Source organism: Syngnathus acus, chromosome 11 (assembly GCF_901709675.1).
Source record: "Syngnathus acus chromosome 11, fSynAcu1.2, whole genome shotgun sequence".
NCBI classification, from domain to species: Eukaryota; Metazoa; Chordata; class Actinopteri; order Syngnathiformes; family Syngnathidae; genus Syngnathus; species Syngnathus acus.
Window position 1 is genome coordinate 3097411 of NC_051096.1, and position 19282 is coordinate 3116692.

A 19282-nucleotide genomic window follows, 5' to 3' on the forward strand; every position below is an offset into this window, starting at 1 on the left:
GAAGAACATCTGAGGTTGAGGACCAACATTTTTCAAACCAATTTATCCCTCCCCAGAAACTTCGCCAGGAGCTGCTCTCACGGCAAGGCAGCGTGGAGGCCACACGGGACTCGGTCTCCAAGCTGCTCCAGAGCCCCGACGCCTCTACGGCATCGGGCCTGCAGGGAGCGCTGGACGAGCTGACGCGAAGGTTCGCCGCCGCTCAGGTCAGCCAAGCCGAGCGGGAGGCGGAGCTTAAACGCTTGCTGCCCCGACTGGAGAGCTACGAGCGACTGGCGGCCGACCTGCGGGTCTTCATCCAGAGTCGCGCCAAGTCTCTGAGCCCGGCGGGGCAACCCGATCGAAGCGTGGACGACTACAGGCAGACGGTGGAGGTCAGCACAGTCATACTTTCTGCAGATGTGAATGTTTGTAAACGAAAAACAGCGACCCCTCCCACATGCTATAAACACGTTCAAAGATGCATTCATCAGCCAGCCCAAGTTTCAACATGCTTTGCTGGTCTTTCGGACAGGAAGTGAAGTCAGAGCTGCAACAGGAAGCTCCTCAGCTCAAGTCCTTCTGCGACTTGGCAGAAGAAGTCAGCACGTCACAAGTTGTGGGTCGCACGCAAAGCCTGCTGGGACACGTCAAAGGCGTGTCGGACGACTTCAAGCAACTGGAGGACGACGTCAACCAAAGGTAAGGAAAGACAGCAAATGTGTTCTTGGAGCCTCGTATTTATCGTGAAAAGCTGAAATGGTGACAAACATCTAACTGTGTCCATAGAATGGCGGCCATTTTGGCTTGTGAGCAGCAGCTGCTCCACTTTCGCGGGCTCTCCGGCTCCGTCCTCCGGTGGCTGCAGGCGGCGCAGGAGCAGCTGCCCGCCAAGGAAGTCGCCTTGGACACGGAGGCGCTGCAGAGGCGAGTGCAGCAGCTGCAGGTGGGTCCGTCCGCCAACACGCCACACGCCTGCGTGTGCCGCCTTCGGGGACCCGTCTTTAATCCCAACATGATGATGCCTTCAGGAGCTGTTGAAGGAGTGGGAGTCGCAGGCGTCCAGGGTGCAGGAGTTGAACAAGAGCGGCTCCGAGCTGGAGGCGCAAGTCATCGACATCACGACACCGCAGAGTAAAGCAGGTAAGAGACGCTCTTCCATTCTCCTGAATGAGAACATCCATTTACAATGTTTTTCATTCGTTTTTTGTGTGTGTGTGTGTGTCACAGGTGCTCCCCAAATCAACGGCTCTGCTCCCGGCAGCGTCAACGGCATTCATACTTGCAAAGGTTCGAATGCCAAATGCATCCGCTTGCATGTTGCAGCGCTTCTCATCCTCATGTTTCTCGTCCCGTGTCCCCTCAGACCTGACGGAGATCCAAGTGGCCGTGTCTGACGTCAACGCCCGACACGAGGCCCTGGGCGCGGACCTGACGGAACGCCTGGGCCGCCAGCGGGCCTCGCTGGAACAGAGGCAGCAGGCTAGGCAAGGCGCAGAGGAACTGCAGAGCTGGCTGAAGGACAAAGAGAAGAACCTCGCGCAGGGACACGCTGCCTCACCATCCAAGCCAGAAGTGGTGCGCGCCCAGGCCCAGGAGAACAAGGTCAGTTGTGATTTTTATGATTGTGCTGCAGCGGTATGTTTATGCCGGAGAAGCACAACCGAATACTAATCTTAGATGACCGAACATCTAATGACGGCCAGGCGCTGCTGTCGGAGTTGGCCGAGCACTCGGCCAGGGTGGAGGAGCTCAAGGGAACCTTGAGGAAGCTCATCGCCGACAACCCCGACTCCCCCGAGGCCGACGCGTGGCGGCAACAGCTGCAGGAGATTGGTATGTGCTACCGACTACTCACGGAAACCCCCATTTTACATCACCACACACTCGTCACAAATGACGTTTTCATCAGAAGAGCAAGAAACCATTCCGGACACTCTTAAGTCATCTCTGCCATTCCCTCAGACTCCCGTTGGCTCGCGGCCAATCAGACGGCATCGCAGCGTCAGGCGGAGCTGGAGGCGTGCGCCGACCGGCTGGGCAGCTTTACCGCGGCTGCATCTCAACTGGGCCCGTGGCTGCGTGAGAAGGAGCTCATGATGAGCGTGCTCGGACCTCTCAGCATCGACCCCAACATGCTCAACACCCAGAAGCAACAAGTGCAGGTTTGTGTGCACACAAAAGTTCAACACAACTGAATTGGAGATTGACAAACGGCACCTTGTTCTAGTTCATGCTGCGGGAGTTTGAGACTCGTCGCCCACAGTTCGAGCAGCTCACCCAGTCGGCCGAGGGCATCCTCTCGCAGACGCAGGACCCCAAAGAGCAGGAGGAGGTCCGGGCCGAGCTGGACTCGGTCTCCCGGCAGTGGCGCGACCTGACGGGCAAACTGGACCAACGCTCGGAGCATATCGACCAGGCGCAGGGCACCAGCGAGCGCTACCAGGCGTTGTTGCGCGAGCTCTCCGCCAGCGCGGCGGCGCTCGCCGAGCGTCTGGACGGCCAGGCGGAGCTGAGCGCTCGGCCCGAGGCGCTCAGGCAGCGCCTGCAGGAAACGGGCGAGATCCGCTCGGAACTGGAGAGGCGACGCGGCGAGCTGGCCGAGGCCGAGCGGCTGTGCCAAGAGCTGAGCGCCATCGTGGCCGAACCTTACTTGAAGGACGAGCTGAAGAAGAGGCTGGAGAGCGTCAGCGGCCCGCTCAAGAGCTTGGAGGAACGCGCAGGTGCACAAAATGCCATTTCTGAAATTAATCAAATTAATCTTTGATAGCTGTAGCACTATTGATTTAACTTTTCTTTGTCTTCTCCCTAGCGGACGGTCTGTCTCAGCTGCAGGCCGCTCTATCATCTACGCAGCAGTTCCAGCAAATGTTCGCGGACGTGCGCTCGTGGCTGGACGAGCAGGTGGAGCTCCGGGACTCGTCGCTGGACGCGCTGCCCTGCCATCCCGAGGCGGTCCGCTCGCTGCTGTCCACCGCCGCCGACCTCCAGCGCTCCATCGCCGCCCAACGGGGCCCCTACGAGCTGATCCAGGCCGAGGGCGTGTCGCTGCTGGCCGCCCTGCCCGCCGGCGGCGACGAGCGCGCCGCCCTTCAGTCCCGCCTGACACACCTCCGGCAGGACTGGGAGGACGTCAACGGGCGGCTGGCGGAGCGGGAAAACCGACTGAAAAGTACCCTGAGCAAGGCGGAAAGCTACCAACGGCACAAGACCGAGTTGGCTCCCTGGCTGGAAGAATGCGAGGAGAAAGAGGCGGAGATCCAGCCGTCGCTCGACACGGCGGGCTTGGATGACGCCCTGCAGAAAGCCAGGGGGCTCGCACTAGACCTAGAGAGACGACAACCCCAACTGGAGGCCTTCAACGCCGCCGCCGATCAGCTGCTGGAGCAGTGTTGTGTCGGAGACGACGAGGTACGACGTTCCGCATCAGCTCAATTTTTGAATACCTTTCGGCATTGCACAAGCTACCTCGTACCTAGCGTGCCTTCCACACGTTCTCTTCAGGTCCGAGACGAGAAGGCGCAGTTGAACCGGCGTCTGGACGCCCTTAGCGAGCGTCTCCTCGGTCGCACGTCGCAGCTCGAGGAACTCTCGGGCCGCCTCAAGGAGTTCGAGGAAGGTCGGCAAGCGGTGGAGAGACGCCTGGAGGCCGCCAAACACCAAATCGAAGTTCAGGAGGCGCTAGGACCTCAGGTACCAGTGACGACAACAATATAATGCTCATTTTTAATGCCTGCTCTAAACGTCCTGATGTCTTTGTTTCAGGCTTGTAGCGCAAAGAGTTTGGAAAGGCTGAGGAGCCAGCAGGAGAACCTTACATGCCTGCAGCCTCAGGTGGTCTACCTGCGCGACCTGGCTCAGGGGCTGGTGCAGGACGCCCCCCAGAGGCCGGAAGGCGGCGCTGAGGGCACCCAGAGGCTGCAAGAGCAGGCCAAACACACCCAGAGCGAGTTTGACGACGTCAGCAGCAAGGTGAGAGAAAAAAAAAAAGACTTGATTGCACCGTTGTCCAAACAAGAGGCCCGGCAAATGTAAACATTGCAGCAGAATGAGTGATGCTGCACAGATGAGCAAAATATTTTGCGTGTGCGTGCGCATTAATCACGCCGAAAGAAAGCAGAGCTACTGAAGCCGTTTGGCTTTTTGACTTCCTACGCCCGTATATGGTCATTGTGGACTTTGGAGCGTGTGAAATGTAAACCGGCGCTCGGCAGCGGCCGCCCTGCCCTATTTACATCCCAACGGTCACTTTATTAGGCACACCTGCGCTGCTCAGGTTTGATGCAAATCTTCTGTATTGGTGAATACAGCGCCGTTTCTTGCCATCCATTTTGGGGTGTGTCACATATGCAAAAGACACTCAATATTCTCGTGTTAAATGCATTTTAGTTGAAAAGTTCTACATATTTTTATGCATGTGCCAAATTCTCCAACTTGATTTTCCGCTCTTCTCGCTCAATCAGCTGGAGCAGTGTTGCTCGGCGCTGGAGTCGCGTCTCCACGGCGTGGGCGAGGTCCAGGCGCACGTGCGCGACGTCTTCTCGCGCCTGGCCGACCTGGACGACGAGCTGGACTCGCTGGGCCCCGTCGGCCGCGACGCCGACTCGCTGGCCTCGCAGGCGGACACGCTGGCCGGCTTCCTGTCCCGTCTGGCCGGCCTGCGCGGCGAGCTGGAGACGCACGCCGCCGAGTGCACGGCCATGCTGCGCCGCGAGGGTTCCTCGCCCGACCTGCTGGCCCTCAGGCGCGAGACCGAGGCGCTCGGGCGCCAGGCCGGCAAGGTGAGAGCGAGACGGCCCGGCTGTGGCATTTTGTATGATAATAATTCTGACGTGGGTTGCAGCTGGGCGAGCGCGGACAAGCGCGTCTGGTGCAGATCCAGGACGCCTCCGAGCGGGTGGGCGACTTCTACCGGCTGGTGGGCGAGCTACAAGGCCTGCTAGGGGCCGCCGAGCAGGGTCTGAACGCGCAGGCCGCCGTGGGGTCCGAGGTGGACGTCATCAAGCAGCAGCTCGGCGACTTTAAGGTCAGACCTGCTTCCTTTCTCTTTGTTGCTGCGTTGTGATTGGAGCGTTTCAATCTTGACCATCTTGTGTCCTTCTGCTGCTCTTGAAAATGTGTCGCTGACCACAGGAATGCACTTTGCTTTTATTTTTTATGACTTTTTTTCTTTCGGTCGCCACGCCATCGCTAAAGAGCACATTTTATGGCTGTGATGTCACTTCCTGTGAGGTCCCAGGAGACATGATGAGGGGGTGCGTGTGTCATTTTCCAAAGTGATGGATGGCTCATGCGATAGGCCGCTTGAAACATTCCGGTGTGCTTTTCTTTCTCCCGGCCGGTGAAGAAAAAGAAAGAAAGCGCCTCCGCCGCTGCGAGCGCGCGTAGGAGGACGGAATAGCGCAGCGCCGTCCTCGGTTTTCACAATCCCACGTTTTCTCCTCATTCTGCCGCTTTGTTACACTCCCACCATGGTCACGCGCAAGATGGTTGGCATTGAGCTCAGTCAGCCGAACTTTTGTGAGTCACCAAACGGCCGCTTGAAACCAAAATGGCAGACTTTCTGTGTTTTGGTGGGTCTACTCGTGATAGATTTGGAATTTAACATGGATAGGCTGTGTCCTACTGGGGAGGGGGGGGGCGGGTCATGGGAGGGGGGTCATTTAGTCAAGTATATTGAGTTAAGAATAGCAGCCAAGAGATCTTAGTCTCCTGCCAATAAGTGTGCTCAAACTTTTAAGAGTGCAATTAAAACTTGCTGGTGGGAAGAAGTGACCCCCCCCACCCCTCCATTGTCACTCCTCATGTGCATGTAAGCGATCCCCCTCCACCCCAAAATCTGTCTGGCCTCCCCTCCCCCGACGACCCTTTCCCAATCCACAGCCATGATGTCATACTGCCTGCCTCAAAGAATGGGTGGGGCGCAAAGAAAGGGGAGAGGGGGGTCACGGTGGCGGTGAGGTGCGCCTGTTTCCCACCAGACTTTAATTTAAACATGGCCGCCGGATGCTTCTGATTCCTTGGCGTCTTTTTCCGGACGGCGCAGGAATCTCAGCTGTCCACGCATTTACAACATATTAGGGTGCGGCATCAGAACTGATGTGCAGCTGACAGCCTGACACAGTTACACACAAATGCAGAAGAGAAAGTGTGTGTCTGTGTGTGTGTGTGTGTGTGTGTGTGTGTGTGTGTAAATGATGACCGCACATCTTTTTCCCACCCTCACCTCCTTTTCACATCGTTGGCTTCCCCCTGCTAACGTTACTCCATCTTTTCATCCGACACCTTGTTGGCGTCTCCACGGACAACCGCTTAGCCAATGAGTCATTGTGACACACACACACACACACACACACACACACACACACACACACACACACACACACACACACACACACACACACACACACAGTGTCTATTAGATAATGGGCGTAAGCTAAAGTGGGTCAGACCAGTTGTCCTGTCAAGAAACGGAGACAAAAAGTAACTGGATTGCTGTCACTTGACATCATTTCTGTAAAACTCCATTTGCTAAGTTTTCCCACGACACACATGTCTCCTCTGTGCCAAATGTAGGAAAATGTCATCTATGTTTGAAGTGAATATTTTAAAAAATATGTGTGTGTGTGTGCTCCACTTCCAGGTTGTGTGTTGCCTCAGCTGTTGTGAATTAGCTTAGTATGCCAAGGCTCGTCCCGCCTACCCCCTTTTTTTTTTTTATATTCGTACTGAAATTTAATATCATCTTTTGTCTGGGGAGAAGGTCAGCTAGTAGGAAGGTCCGAGTAGCGTCCCTTTATTACTCGCACGCATGCCTTTCGTTCGTATTTGCACCTTTTAAGTGTGTGTGTGTGTGCTCGAGTGTGCTCTTAAATGTTTACGACGTGGAAACTCCGCGCCGCATTATTCACATGTGCGTATCAAAACTCGGTGTGTGCGCGTACACATAGTTTCCGTCAAGTTGCGCGTCGGCCAGGAGTCGGGCTCGCTGCGTTAATGTTAAGGCAAAGACGAAATGGGCCAATCGGGAGGAAGCTATGAAGAAGTCTGCCATTTTGGTGTCTTGATTTTTTTTTTTTTTTTAGTTGAATGGCTCGCCATCAATCACGAAACTAATATCGCAGCTCTGTAAGGTCAGAGCTTGAGCAAATGTCTTAAGAGATATATTGCCCCCCACCCAATTGTAATAAATGGCTCCTTGGTTGTCTGGATTGAAGTCGGGCATTGAAACGGTGGCGGGCGGCTTGTGTGTGTGTTTGTACGTGGGTGCGTGCAACAAAGTGGCCACAAACCGCTTTTGTTTCCACCCAGCCTGAGCTGCAGCAGTGACAGCTGCAGCGCAACTGCGTGTGTGCCGGTAGTGGCAAAGAGAAAGACCAGAGTATTTAGCACAGTTGACATGCAGGCCACGGTTGCCCCCAGTATGCCGGACCAAGCTGGCGGAAGCACACACACGTGTCCCTGGGAAGCCTGAGCCTCCAGATAACATGGCGACAACAATACGGCAGCGCTTTTAAGAAGCTAGCCTCTCCATGTTTTGTGTGGAATTCTGAAGATCCAGACCGCAACCCCGCCCGGCCTCTCCCACTGACGCCCGCCCCGGTCTCCCCCAGCCCCGGGTTGAGTTTCAGTCGGGAATGCGCAAGTGGAGCTTGTCTGCGTGTGTGAATCGGCCACTTTTGTCAAGTTGATGCACTTAATTGGGGCAAAGGAGAAGCTCAACAAAGCCTGGACTGTTGCCTTGCCGCTGGGAAAGACACTCATCACGTGTCGAGCTTCTTGTGGCGTCTCGACGGGAGTTCTCGCCAACCTTATTTTGCTCATTCCTCCTCTGATCGGCTGGCGTGTCGATTCTCCGCTGTTTAAACTTTCTCTCAAGCTCCTATCTAGCGTTCCATTTTTTTCTTTAAAACAGGAAACCAGCACGATTGGAGCACTTCCTGTGTTTTAATAGCCGTGCAGGAAACAGAACAAACGGAGCTGGATTCAAATACAAACATCGAGCGAGGGAGAGCGACGGCGAGAGAGAGAGAGGGGGTGGGAGTTAGACGGCGAGAGAGCGAGAGTGAGATTTTTTTAGCAGCTGCAAACCATTTGAGTTGCTGTGCGGCCGCCCGGCAAGAGGCAGAGAGCACAGCTTGGCAGCACACACGGCAGAAAGAAAAGAAAAGCAAAGGAGGAGAAAAGGGGGAACTGCGTGGCACTTTGTTTCCCGGAGAGAGAAAGAGAGAGAGTAGCAAGCTGGTGGGGGAAACAGTGAGAGAAGCGTCTCGGGATTCTGCAACCCCAAAAGCTGGCAACAAGGCTGTGAGGGCTGTCTGGGTCTCTGCCCCCCCCCCCCTTTGGATACCTCGCTGGATTGGGATTCAACACCCGCCCCTTTATTTTGATCTTTGGACTTGCTGGACCACGTCTCCCCCAGGAGCTGTGGATGAAGCTGGGATGAGAGACTTGCCTCCAAAGGGAAACCACGTTGTCCTCTTTTGTTCCGCATCTTGATCAAATGTTCTTTTTCCCGTTGCTATGGTGCAGACACGTCTGAGATTCCGGAGACAAATCCCGAATTCTTTGTGACAGGGGGAAGGACAGAAGGTAGCATTGACGTTCTTCTTCTGCACTTTGTACGCTTTGCGGATAAGCGTGCGCCTTTTGTCACCTTAAAAGGAGACTTTTTACACTTTGACACCGACATGGGGAAGCGGCAGGAAGAGCCAAACGTCGGCCGCAGAATGACTTTCTGACTATGGACGCCGCCACCGCGCTCCTCTCTCGTCAAGGCGGCACAAAGGGGCGTTATCGTCTCGTCTTGGACTTTGTACGGCGGAGGCGACGATGACTCTTGTTCCGCACCGGCAGCCTTCGCTCGTCTTAAGTAAACACGACTTGTGATTAATATGGTGCCGAGAGGGAGGGCCGCCCGTGTCGCTCCCTCTCCGGTGCCACGCAGCATCGCACAAAGACGGCGTAATCGCACAGCTGTCGAGGTGACATAGCGGATGAGACCACTCCAAATGCATGCTGCCGTTTTGTGGCTTTCTTCCGAGAGACTGTGTGTGTTGTTTTTGATTCGCCATCTGCTGCACTTCAAACGAGCTCCCGCGTGGCTTTTTGCGCCACGCCAAAGCCGCTGAAGCAAACATGGGGAAGCCCCTGAGTCGCCCCGACTGTCTCCAGCAAAGCCCCCGTTGTCTGAGCAAAGGCGACGAGGAGGAGGCCTACATCGAGGATTGCTACGTCCCGCAGAGGTCCATATATGACACCATGCGCATCAACGAGCAGATCGATCAAGGGGCCAAGATGTGCCAACCCTCACGAAGCACTCTGGGCTCGGGCGGGGAGATCCGAGGCGAAGGGAGCACGCTGTCCAGCAACGGGACTATCGGAGCCGACCTCGGAGGGGTTTTTGTCTCTCGGGCTTTGGACAACCCCGGAGGACCCCGGAAATTGGACGAGAGGGTCATCTTTGATGCCCTCAAGCTAACCGGTGACGCTCAGATGATTTCACCCCCTGTGGGCATTGTGACTTCAAGTCTGACTAATCCGACTTCGACCTCTGCCTCGGGAGTATCTCTGGTGGCTAAGAGGCGGCACCAGGCCGGAGAGAAGCGGGACAACCCGAACCGTCGCTCTTGGAAAGCTTTTATATCGCCAACCTTTCCAGACTTTGCCGAGAGATTGGAGTTCACGGGTGTGGAATGTTCAGAAAAGCGTACGTCGGCGGCAGGCCTGCCTCACTCTCCGATTTCACCCGTTCAGCTGATCCGCCCGTGTACGCCGAGCTCCTCCACGCCTTCCTTGCCACCTTACACGCCCTCGCCATCTTCATCCACCCCTCACACGCCTCCCGTCTCTTCATCACCCGTCGGTTTCCCCATCCCGCTTCTCCTGCAGCATCCCTGCAAACCAAAACAGCTTTTATCGCACAAAGCTAAACGTGACCCGTTGTCCTCACCTTCCAAAGACTCGGGCTTCATATTTAGAACTTCTGAGCAATCCTTTCAGAGGAGCCCCAGAAAAAATTCGGGGCACAAACGGACTATTAGTTCTTCTAAGAGCGGAATTGAGCAAATCGTCGAGGAAACGGTCGAATTAGTTAAGACGTCAGATTCCGAGCGGGATTCCCCTCTTTTAGAACAGGATCAGGATGACGATGCGCCTCTCCTTCCACCAAAACCGGTCTTCTGTCCACCCACCAAGGCCCGCACGTGGCCCCGTGTGATGATACCGGGGAAGAATACCCCAGTGGGCTTAAGGCACAACTTCCCCATTCTCCCACCTTTGCCTCCCCTTTTGGGTGAGGAGAACAGCCAGGATGAGGAGTCTCTTCATCTCCTGGATCCTCCATCCCCGTTTCTGAAGGAACACGAAGAGCTTCCGTACCAAGGATTGCCTCTGTCCCCATCCTTCAGTCATTTAGATGGTGACGAAGGTCTCCTGGGTTGGGGAGGCAATCTCAGGGAGCGCACGGCTTCTGAGCTCAAGTTTGAAGAAGACGAGCGCAGAATCCTGGAGGGGCTGGAAGAACAAGAGGATGTTGAGATGGCTGAGAGAAGGGAGGACATGTGGACTCTGGAAAGAGCTAAAGCAGAGGAAGAGAGAGCTGAACGAGAGGAGCGAGAGTGGGAGGCGGTCCTTAAATTGGATAACAGGGAGACCATGGACCAGTCATGGGAAACATTAGCGTCAGAAGGATGGGAATTAACCAACTCTTCTGGACAGTGGCCTGTCTTGACCCCCCCTGTGGACTTCCAAGGTCCCGAGGCACCCAGCGGGTCACCCTGCCCCAGTTCAGAGGCAGAATCTGATGACCTCTTCCTGGAGCTGGAAAGGCAGTGTGAGGAGGAGGTGGACGGGAACGAGGGAGTAGAAATGAGTGTCGACCACGAGCCTCTCCATCCATATTCTCTTCCTTATGGAGGGAACCTCCAACAGGAGGAAGTATCCTATACTGACTGGGAAAATTGTGAAGAGACCCTTCCTCTAACTGAATCACATGTTGTTGATTTCCAAGACTTTGACTCCAAACGTGCGCAAGACTGTGAAAAGGAACACTGCTTCATCGATGACGACGGAGATGTTGCCCCTTGTGACTTTGAAAGCGAGGAAGAGGAGATGACAGAGGCAGCTCTCGATTACCAGCAGGAGTGTACCTTCCAACTGGAGCAGGAAATACCAGAAGAGACTGGGACAGAACTGGACAGCGGGGCCTCATCGCAATGTGATCCTCTGGCTCTTCAGGATACTGAGCAAGAAGTGGAATTTGAAGAAAATGTCTTTGGAGATCTGTTTGATCAATCGAGTTTGGACAGTCGCGAGGGAACCCATGAACTTTTCAACATGGTTGAAGAAGAAAACCCAAAAGACTCTCAAGAGGATGTTGACAGTCAAATTTCCTGCCAGGATGCCTCGGTCCCCTGTGAGGAATCGGATGGCGTGTTCTTTGAGGCAAAGGTGCCAGATTCCATCTCAGCGGATGTGTCGGAACAAGACGTGAACTTGGAAACTACAACTGAGGTGAAAGCAAGCACCCCAAAATCAGACTCCGCGCATCCTCCATCTCCTCAACTCACAGACTCGTCCACTAGTTTACTTCAGTCCTTCTTGGAATCGGACTCTGACCTCACACACTCAACCCCAGCATCTTCTTTATCTCAGTGCCCCATAAAATCAGACTCCTGTGCGGCTTCCTCAGTCTCTAAAGACTCGGAAGCCTTTGTAATATCAGATAGCTTTGTTTACTTGGCAGTGTCGGCCCCTCCTCAGTTTTTAAACGAGTGCCCCCCATCCCCATTCGGAAACTTCAGCTCCCCAAGTCCGGTACCCCCATGTTGCGCAGGCCAAGACGAGGATGAGGAGGGCCCCGTCCTGTCCCCTGACAGTTTTGTTTACATGGCGGCACCTGAGAGGCCCAAGCCCGGTCCCTCGGATGTCAGCTCGGCCTGTGAAGACATCCAAGATCTGGACTCGTATTCGGAAGGCACTCAGTCCGGGATGGACGGGGTCGAGTTTGTCCTGGGAGAGGACAGCGACTGGGAGTCTGACGGCTCGGCGCTAGACTTTGTGTCCAACGACCCGATCTGGGACCAACTGGAGCCAGGTCTGCTCCAAGGTCTCTTTAGTCAGACCCAATCCATCCCGGTGGGAGATGGATCCCTAAGAGGATCCCCGATTTGTCCCACAGGAACCACCACATCAAATTCTGCATCAGACAGTGAATCGATGCCAGAATGTTCCGACACTGAACCACCGGAAGAGGTATGCCACCATTTAAATGTTTGATGCTTCAGAATAGCTCAAAGTTATGCAGACGTCGTCGTTAGCCGGCCGCGTTTGCGAGCGGGACAACTTTAAACCGATTGCAACTCGATGCGCCGCAGCACTTGTGCGCGGCGGTCCTCGAGTTGTCTGCGGTGGGCATTTGGGTGGGAGGTCAGCGCTAATCTACGTTTAGCGGCGAGTGTGTTATTTCTGTATGTGGAGCTAAAAGCAGTGGGAGCCTGCTTCAGGTCAGGTTTAGAACCTTTTGTCTGGTTCTGTTGACTCTACGCCTGAGTACACAATACCTCGAATGCTGGGCGTATTCACCGGTGTGTGTTTGTTGTGTCTGGATCATTGGAACTTTTTTTTTTTTTTTGACCACTGTTTGCAAATCCGATGAACATGTCGCCGTGTTTCTCGTAATGCGTGTGACAGAGTTTGTTCTTGTGGTGGCTCTTTCGCAGTATAGCATTTAGCGCAGCAGCGTGCGGTAAGAGCTAAAAGTATGCTCCAATCTCGGCTCACCAAACGTGAACCATGTGACCCCCTCTGAGACCACTTGTCCAATTAGATGGCCAGGCTGGCCTCCATGCCACACCAGCGTGCAAAACTACATATGATAACTACAGGCTTGGAGTGCAGTTTTCATCTGGCACTAGCGTGATTTGTTGTTGTCCTTGCATCAGTCCGAGTCTGCGTGTCGCCTCTGACCTCCTTTAAATGCCACCAGTCGTTTCTCTGTTCCTTCTCTGAGGCAATTTCAAAACTCTTGCGGTTGTTTTATTAGTTTATTTTGTGCCTCCCTCAAAGGACTGCTTTGAAACAAAATGGGTGTTTGTGTAGTTCGATAGAGGTCACATTGACGCCTGCAGTGTTATGAAGTCCTTTTTAGGTCTCGAGTCAACTGACCCCCCTCAAACACCCTCAGCCACGCTTGAATGCTTTTGCTTCGAGATAAGGAGGTGAGAGCTAAACAGTGTGCGCGCGTGCACGCGCGTTAGCTCCTTCGTTAGCGTTTGATAGCATGATAAGAGGCGGAGGGCGTGCACGCTGGCAGGCTGGTGCACCAGCAGAAGGCCGTTTGGATCATTTAAAGGGCCAGCGCGCTTTTGTGTGCCCTGCAGACAAAACAGACTAGACAGACAGATGGACGTAGCGTTAGCATGCTGTTTGATAGCTGCGGGGGGCGAGCATCACCTTCGCTGTTCAAAGCCGAATGGTTCTGCCACATTTCATGCACGTATCAAATGAAAGTCTTGCGAGGAAGGCTTTTCGGGTCTGTAAGTCGGCGTTATCGGCGTCACGTCACGATGTCGGCGCCGCACTTTGTTTTCCTCGCTCGCTGACGACAGGAAGGATGGAGGGCTGAAAGGCAGGAAGTGAGCGAGGGTAAGCGGCCCGCAGGCAGGAAGTAAGGAAAGAGCCTGAAGACAAACAGTCTGATAGCAGGCACCGGGTCGGGTCATGGAGGAAAAACTTTAAGGGAAAGGGAGTTGGTTAGCTCAAGTAATCGGGAAGAAGCAACTGTGCTTCCAGGGTGACAAAGATGTGAGCAAGAAAAGATGGAGTCTGCTGCGTGGGTTGTGGGTCGCGTGCTGTTGGGAGGAATGGAAGAATGACAAGTATGTGGGACATTCTCCACAACGCCGCTTGTGTGTGGACTGCGGCCAGAGAGAGGAGGAGAAGTCAACTACAAAGTACGCAGTGTGTGTACTTTATCTACGCGGCGCACACACACACACAACTCTCCTCGCCTCGGCTTATTGTTGTTTTTCCTGGCTGTGCTCTTCCTTCATTTTTCACCTTCCTGACTGTTTAAAAACAAAGATGAGTCAGCAAATAAATACATTTGTGTTGACAGGTGAGAAGTTCTGAGCAAGTGCAAATGTTGAATTCAAGCGACGACTAACTCGACTCTTCTCTGGATTGTCAGGCTCTGGAACGAGAGCAAGTGGACGGCGTCCAAGCCAAGCTGCAGCACGTCAACGCTGTCGGCCAGGGTCTGATCCAAAGCGCCGCCAAGAACACGGACACCCGGGCGTTGGAGCACGACCTGGACCAAACCAACCAGAGATGGAACTCGCTCAACAAGAGGGTGAGGAGAGAAAAGTATGCTCGCGTTTATGTCTGGGAACACAAGAGTAACGGTGGGCTCGACAGGTGGCCGAGAGGATCGCCCAACTGCAGGAGGCCCTGTTGCATTGTGGCAAATTCCAGGACGCCTTGGAGCCGCTGCTCAGCTGGCTGAGCGACACAGAGGAGCTGGTAGCCAATCAGAAGCCGCCGTCGGCCGAGTACCGCGTGGTCAAGGCCCAGATTCAAGAGCAGAAGGTGAGAGCGGGATTTCTATCACTAATCATCCCTTTGTGGATTTATATCTCGGTGATGTTTTGACTCGGCGCTAAATGGAGCCATTCGACTGGCAACAGGGAACTTGTGGGATGGCGTCATTTGTTTAGCAAACATCCATTTCCTGTGTTTGTAAATGCGTTTAGCCATCATTTGTTTACATCCATCCTGCTCGCTTGCTTTTAAATTCCACTCTCCTGCGTCGGTGGTCCAGCTGCTCCAGAGGCTGCTGGATGACCGGCGGCCCACGGTGGAGATGATCCGCGCCGAGGGCGCGCGCATCGCCGCCACCGCCGACGCTCAGGACCGAGAGAAGATCCAGAGCCAGCTACAAAGTCTGGCCCAGAGGTGGAACGACCTCCTGGACAAGGCCAGCTCCAGGTAGATGCTTTGATTTGGTTTGTTCATCTAAGCGATCAAATGCTAATAAAGAGCCTCCTCCTCATTTTTGGGCGTTTAGGCAAAGGCAGCTGGAGGAGCTGCAGGTGCTGGCGCTCCACTTCCACGAGGCTCTGGAGCCGCTAGGCGAGTGGCTGAGCGCCACCGAGAGACGCGTCAGCTCCGCCGAGCCCATGGGAACCCAGACGGCTAAGATCAGCCAGCAGATCGTCAAGCACAAGGTAGCCATCATTCTTAGCTTTCTTCAAACGTTTTTGCTATTTATAAGGTCGTTAACACCGTATACAGCCGGGGGGAACCGATTTGAAACCAAAACAATGTGATCTTGCCAAATAGTGATCCCACTTTTGGCTGCTCGTAAATAAATAAAACATTTACAATACTGTTGGCAGTTTTGAGTGTGGCTTTGGCTGGCCAAAATGAAAGTTGGATATATTAAGTAGCGCTAAGTCCGAATTACAATCCACTCAGCGTGTGACACAAACATGACCCATAAAACGTCATCTTCATTTTATCTTTTTGAATTGTTTCATATTTTGGTGTGTGTTATTATTCATTCGTCTTTCCAGTTTATGATTTTCAGCTTTATGATTTGTCATCACCATGCTCATATTTTATTTGTCTCCATCCTTTGTTCTCTTTTCTGTTATCTGTCCCTTTTTATCACACACATGCACATACACACACACACACACACACACACACGCACCTCCCAGGCCATCCAAGACGACGTGCGCGCTCGAGAGTCGGACGTAGCGCACCTGCGTTCCCTCAGCCAATCGCTGGCTCCGCTCAGCTCCGCCTCGGACCGGGATTGGCTGGGCGAGCGCGTGGAGGCGGTCCGCTCGGGCCACGCCCAGCTTTCCGAGTGGTGCGAGCGGCGGGCGGCGCTGCTGGAACAGGCGCTGGCCAACGCTCGGCTTTTTGGCGAGGACGAGGTGGAGGTGCTCAACTGGCTGGCCGAGGTGGGCCAGCGACTGGCGCTGGTGTCGGTGCAGACTTACCAAGCCGACGTGCTGGCCGAGCAGCACAAGCACACGCTGGTACGATGACGACGGTGGCAGGCGGAGAAAAATGAACTCCAAACACTGTTTACATTTAAACTTTAGTATTGAATCGAATGCAAATGATGAAGTCAGCGATAATGACGTTTGTTGTCTTTCCCAATCACAGTCACTCAACGAGGAGATTGTAAGCAGGAAGAAGACAGTGGACCAGGCCGTCAAGAACGGACAAGCTCTTCTCAAGCAGACCACTGGTGGGTATCTGGCGCCGCTCAGCTCCCTCCATCGTCGACCTGACCGCCCGGCTGGAATTTGCAGGCGAGGAGGTTCTGCTGATTCAGGAGAAACTGGACGGCATCAAGTCTCGCTACGCCGAGATGACGGCGGGCAGCAGCAAAGCGCTGCGCACGCTGGAGCAGGCGCTGCAGCTGGCCACGCGTTTCGCCAGCGCCCACCACGACCTCAACCAATGGCTGGACGCCGTGGAGGCCGAGCTCAACGACGTGGAGCCCGACGCCTCGCCCGCCTACCAGGAGCGACAGAAGGTACGTCAGCGAGGCTCTGCGAGATTATACTTTTCTTTTCATCATCTTAACTTTATAGGAGTTGAAAAAAGTGTCAGCCGAGAAGCGTTTGGTGCTGGACACCCTCAACGAAGTGGGCAGCGCCCTGCTGGACTTGGTGCCCTGGCGAGCCCGCGAGGGTCTGGACCGACTGGTCGCCGACGCCAACCAGCGCTACCGACAAGCCGACGACACCATCACGCAGCGGGTGCAGCTCGTGCAGGCCGCCATCCAGAGGTCGCAGCAGGTACTGCGGGATTATTTCTAGTTCTCGCGAGTTCTGATCACCTCTTTATTTTATTATTGACACACAATTTCCTCATTGCAGTACGAGGAGGCGGTGGACGCCGAGCTGGCCTGGCTTGGCGAGACGGAGCGCAAGCTGGCGTCGCTAGGCCCGCTGAGCCTGGAGCCCGACGTGACGGTGGCCCAGCTGCAGGTCCAGAAGGCCTTCAACATCGACATCATCCGCCACAAGGACACCGTGGACCAGCTGCTCGCCACTCGGGACGACATTCTGGAGACGTGCAGCGACGCCCAGAAGGACGCGCTGATGGTGAGCCAGAACCCGGTTCTTCCACCAATTAGAATTTTCCCAAAACAGCTTCCTCTTTTCTCCTTCAGGTGAAGACGGATTCCTTGAGCGCCCGCTACGACGCTGTCAACCAGAACCACAGTGAGCGCTTTGCGGCCCTGGAGCAGGCTCAGGTGCTGGTGACCCGCTTCTGGGAGACCTACGAAGAACTGGAGCCGTGGCTGGGCGAGACGGAGAGCCTCATCGGGCAGCTTCCGCCGCCCGCCATCGACACGGACGCTCTGCGCCTGCAGCAGGACCAGATGAGGGTAAAATAGAGCAAACGTCATTATTTTAAGACCCCCGTGTAGTGTGGAAAAGATTCTCAAAATGTCTTCTCCGCCTCCGTCCAGCTTCTGAGAGAGTCCATCGCCGAACACAAGCCGCACATGGACAAGCTCCTCAAGATCGGCCCCCCGCTGGCCGAACTGAGCGCGAGCGAGGGTCCCCGGGTGACGCAATGCTACACCGATGCCGAGCGCCGCTACTCGGCCATCAAGGATGAGGTCAAAGGTCGCGCGGCGCTGCTGGACGAGGCCGTGTCGCAGTCCGCTCAGGTAGGTCCCAAACGTGTGACCGCTAAACAGCACGAGTGTGGTTTGGCTGATGAGATTCAAGACTTTTTTTGTTTTCCATATTTGTTCGACGCTGTCCATTTTTTTGCACTTTGAAGGCATGTGTCAGATTTAACTGGTTGTCGTTTCTCCACCCTCCATCCCACCTCCATCCTTTCGTGCGTCCACTTGCACCGTGTGTTAACCCACCCTCCTTTAACCGTCCCGTCTCCCATCCAACACGTCCTTTTTGTCCTGTCCTCCACGCCGTCGCATCTCGCCGGTTGCGTGTTCTCGCCACATGTCACCACCACCACTTTTCTCCATGGTCACTGCTCACTGCCCGTCACCCAGCTGGTGGAGGTAAGACGGAGTTGCCTCTTTCTCACCCGCCTTCTCCTGCACAACATTTGCTTGCCCTTAATTTTTGTTCTTATTGTCCTCGATGATGCCGTCGATTGATTTTCGAAAATATCAAACCGAGCTTTTCCTGCATTTTTTAAATTGTACCAACCCGGTTCATTAAAAATATAATGAGAGCACAGATGGGATTTGATATTTCACATTGATTTTTAGAAGGCGGAAAATGCCAATCATCAACCTGCTTGCCCTCACCTCACGTGAAATTCGCCCGCCTTGTAGTTCCACGACAAGATGGACCCCCTTCTGGAGACCCTGGAGGCGGCCGTGCAGCGCCTGCGTCAGCCTCCGCCCGTGGCGGCGGAGGTGGACAAGATCCGCGAGCAGCTGGCCGATCACCGGGCGCAAGGTCTGGAGTTGGACAAACTGCTGCCAAGCTTCTCCGCCCTCTGCGCCCGTGGCGAGGAACTCATCGGTCGGGCTGCCCACGACGACCCGGCTGCCCAGGGTGAGTTGAAAAAATTGGTTCCGCTACAAAGAGCGACAATCTGAATAATGCCGTCCACCAGCCGTCCATTCCCGCCTGCTGCGCCTGCGCTCGCTGTGGGACGAGATCCGCCAGCGGGCTGAGGACCGCGAGAGCAAACTCAACGACGTGCTGGACCTGGCCGGCAAGTTCTGGGCCGACGTGTCTGCGCTGCTGAGCACGCTGCGTGACTCGCAGGACATCGTCAAGGAGCTGGAGGACCCCGGCGTGGACCCTTCGCTCATCAAGCAGCAGATCGAGGCCGCCGAGGTGTGTAGCGCCTTCAGTTGAGGGCTTCTCAAGAGATTCTTTTTTTTAATTGACGACGGCTTCCCCGGTCCAGGCCATCAAGGCGGAGACGGACGGCCTGAGGGAGGAACTGGAGTTCGTCAGGACCCTCGGGGCAGATCTTATCTTCGCCTGTGGAGAAACCGAGAAACCCGAAGTCAAAAAGACCATCGATGAGGTGAGTGTGTGATGCTCTAAAAAACTTTGGGTAATTTTGCTGCCTTATACTTATTTCTTTTTTTGCAACTCCTCAGATGAACGGCGCCTGGGAAAGTCTGAACCGGACATGGAGAGAAAGGATGGAGAGGCTGGATGAGGCCATGAGCGCCTCCGTGCAGTACCAGGACGCTCTGCAGGTGACTGCACGTTTCTACTCAAAAGTGTCCTCTTGAAGCCAACGGCAAAGACTTGACAACGATGATTTGTCT

General features: G+C 54.8%; 2 protein-coding genes and 2 long non-coding RNA genes across 29 annotated transcripts in view; 2 read left to right on the forward strand and 2 right to left on the reverse strand.

Annotated features, from left to right (window-relative positions):
- Positions 1-19282, forward strand: part of LOC119130302 (H-2 class I histocompatibility antigen, alpha chain-like) — a 346995-nt gene that overhangs the window by 193942 nt on the left and 133771 nt on the right. The gene's annotated exons all lie outside the window — the stretch shown is intronic.
- Positions 1-19282, reverse strand: part of LOC119130478 — a 340541-nt gene that overhangs the window by 190251 nt on the left and 131008 nt on the right. The gene's annotated exons all lie outside the window — the stretch shown is intronic.
- LOC119130460 overlaps positions 1-19282 on the reverse strand; it is a 180183-nt gene that overhangs the window by 63502 nt on the left and 97399 nt on the right. The gene's annotated exons all lie outside the window — the stretch shown is intronic.
- The window catches only part of macf1a (microtubule actin crosslinking factor 1a), a 65655-nt gene that overhangs the window by 36935 nt on the left and 9438 nt on the right, over positions 1-19282 (forward strand). For 20 of the 25 annotated variants that reach the window (XM_037263632.1, XM_037263628.1, XM_037263638.1 and 17 more), the window contains 30 exons: positions 57-374; positions 515-681; positions 769-925; positions 1011-1122; positions 1210-1269; positions 1346-1584; positions 1686-1815; positions 1945-2144; positions 2210-2702; positions 2792-3390; positions 3484-3672; positions 3745-3951; positions 4443-4760; positions 4823-5005; positions 14171-14332; positions 14398-14568; positions 14801-14967; positions 15047-15206; positions 15702-16028; positions 16159-16243; positions 16308-16534; positions 16593-16799; positions 16881-17108; positions 17177-17395; positions 17480-17683; positions 18035-18043; positions 18323-18548; positions 18610-18836; positions 18910-19032; positions 19109-19210. In XM_037263632.1, the coding sequence (XP_037119527.1) occupies positions 57-374; positions 515-681; positions 769-925; positions 1011-1122; positions 1210-1269; positions 1346-1584; positions 1686-1815; positions 1945-2144; positions 2210-2702; positions 2792-3390; positions 3484-3672; positions 3745-3951; positions 4443-4760; positions 4823-5005; positions 14171-14332; positions 14398-14568; positions 14801-14967; positions 15047-15206; positions 15702-16028; positions 16159-16243; positions 16308-16534; positions 16593-16799; positions 16881-17108; positions 17177-17395; positions 17480-17683; positions 18035-18043; positions 18323-18548; positions 18610-18836; positions 18910-19032; positions 19109-19210 (6216 nt within the window). The remainder of the gene's footprint in view (positions 1-56; positions 375-514; positions 682-768; positions 926-1010; positions 1123-1209; positions 1270-1345; positions 1585-1685; positions 1816-1944; positions 2145-2209; positions 2703-2791; positions 3391-3483; positions 3673-3744; positions 3952-4442; positions 4761-4822; positions 5006-14170; positions 14333-14397; positions 14569-14800; positions 14968-15046; positions 15207-15701; positions 16029-16158; positions 16244-16307; positions 16535-16592; positions 16800-16880; positions 17109-17176; positions 17396-17479; positions 17684-18034; positions 18044-18322; positions 18549-18609; positions 18837-18909; positions 19033-19108; positions 19211-19282) is intronic. The other 5 variants (XM_037263647.1, XM_037263651.1, XM_037263648.1 and 2 more) reach the window with 3 other exon arrangements.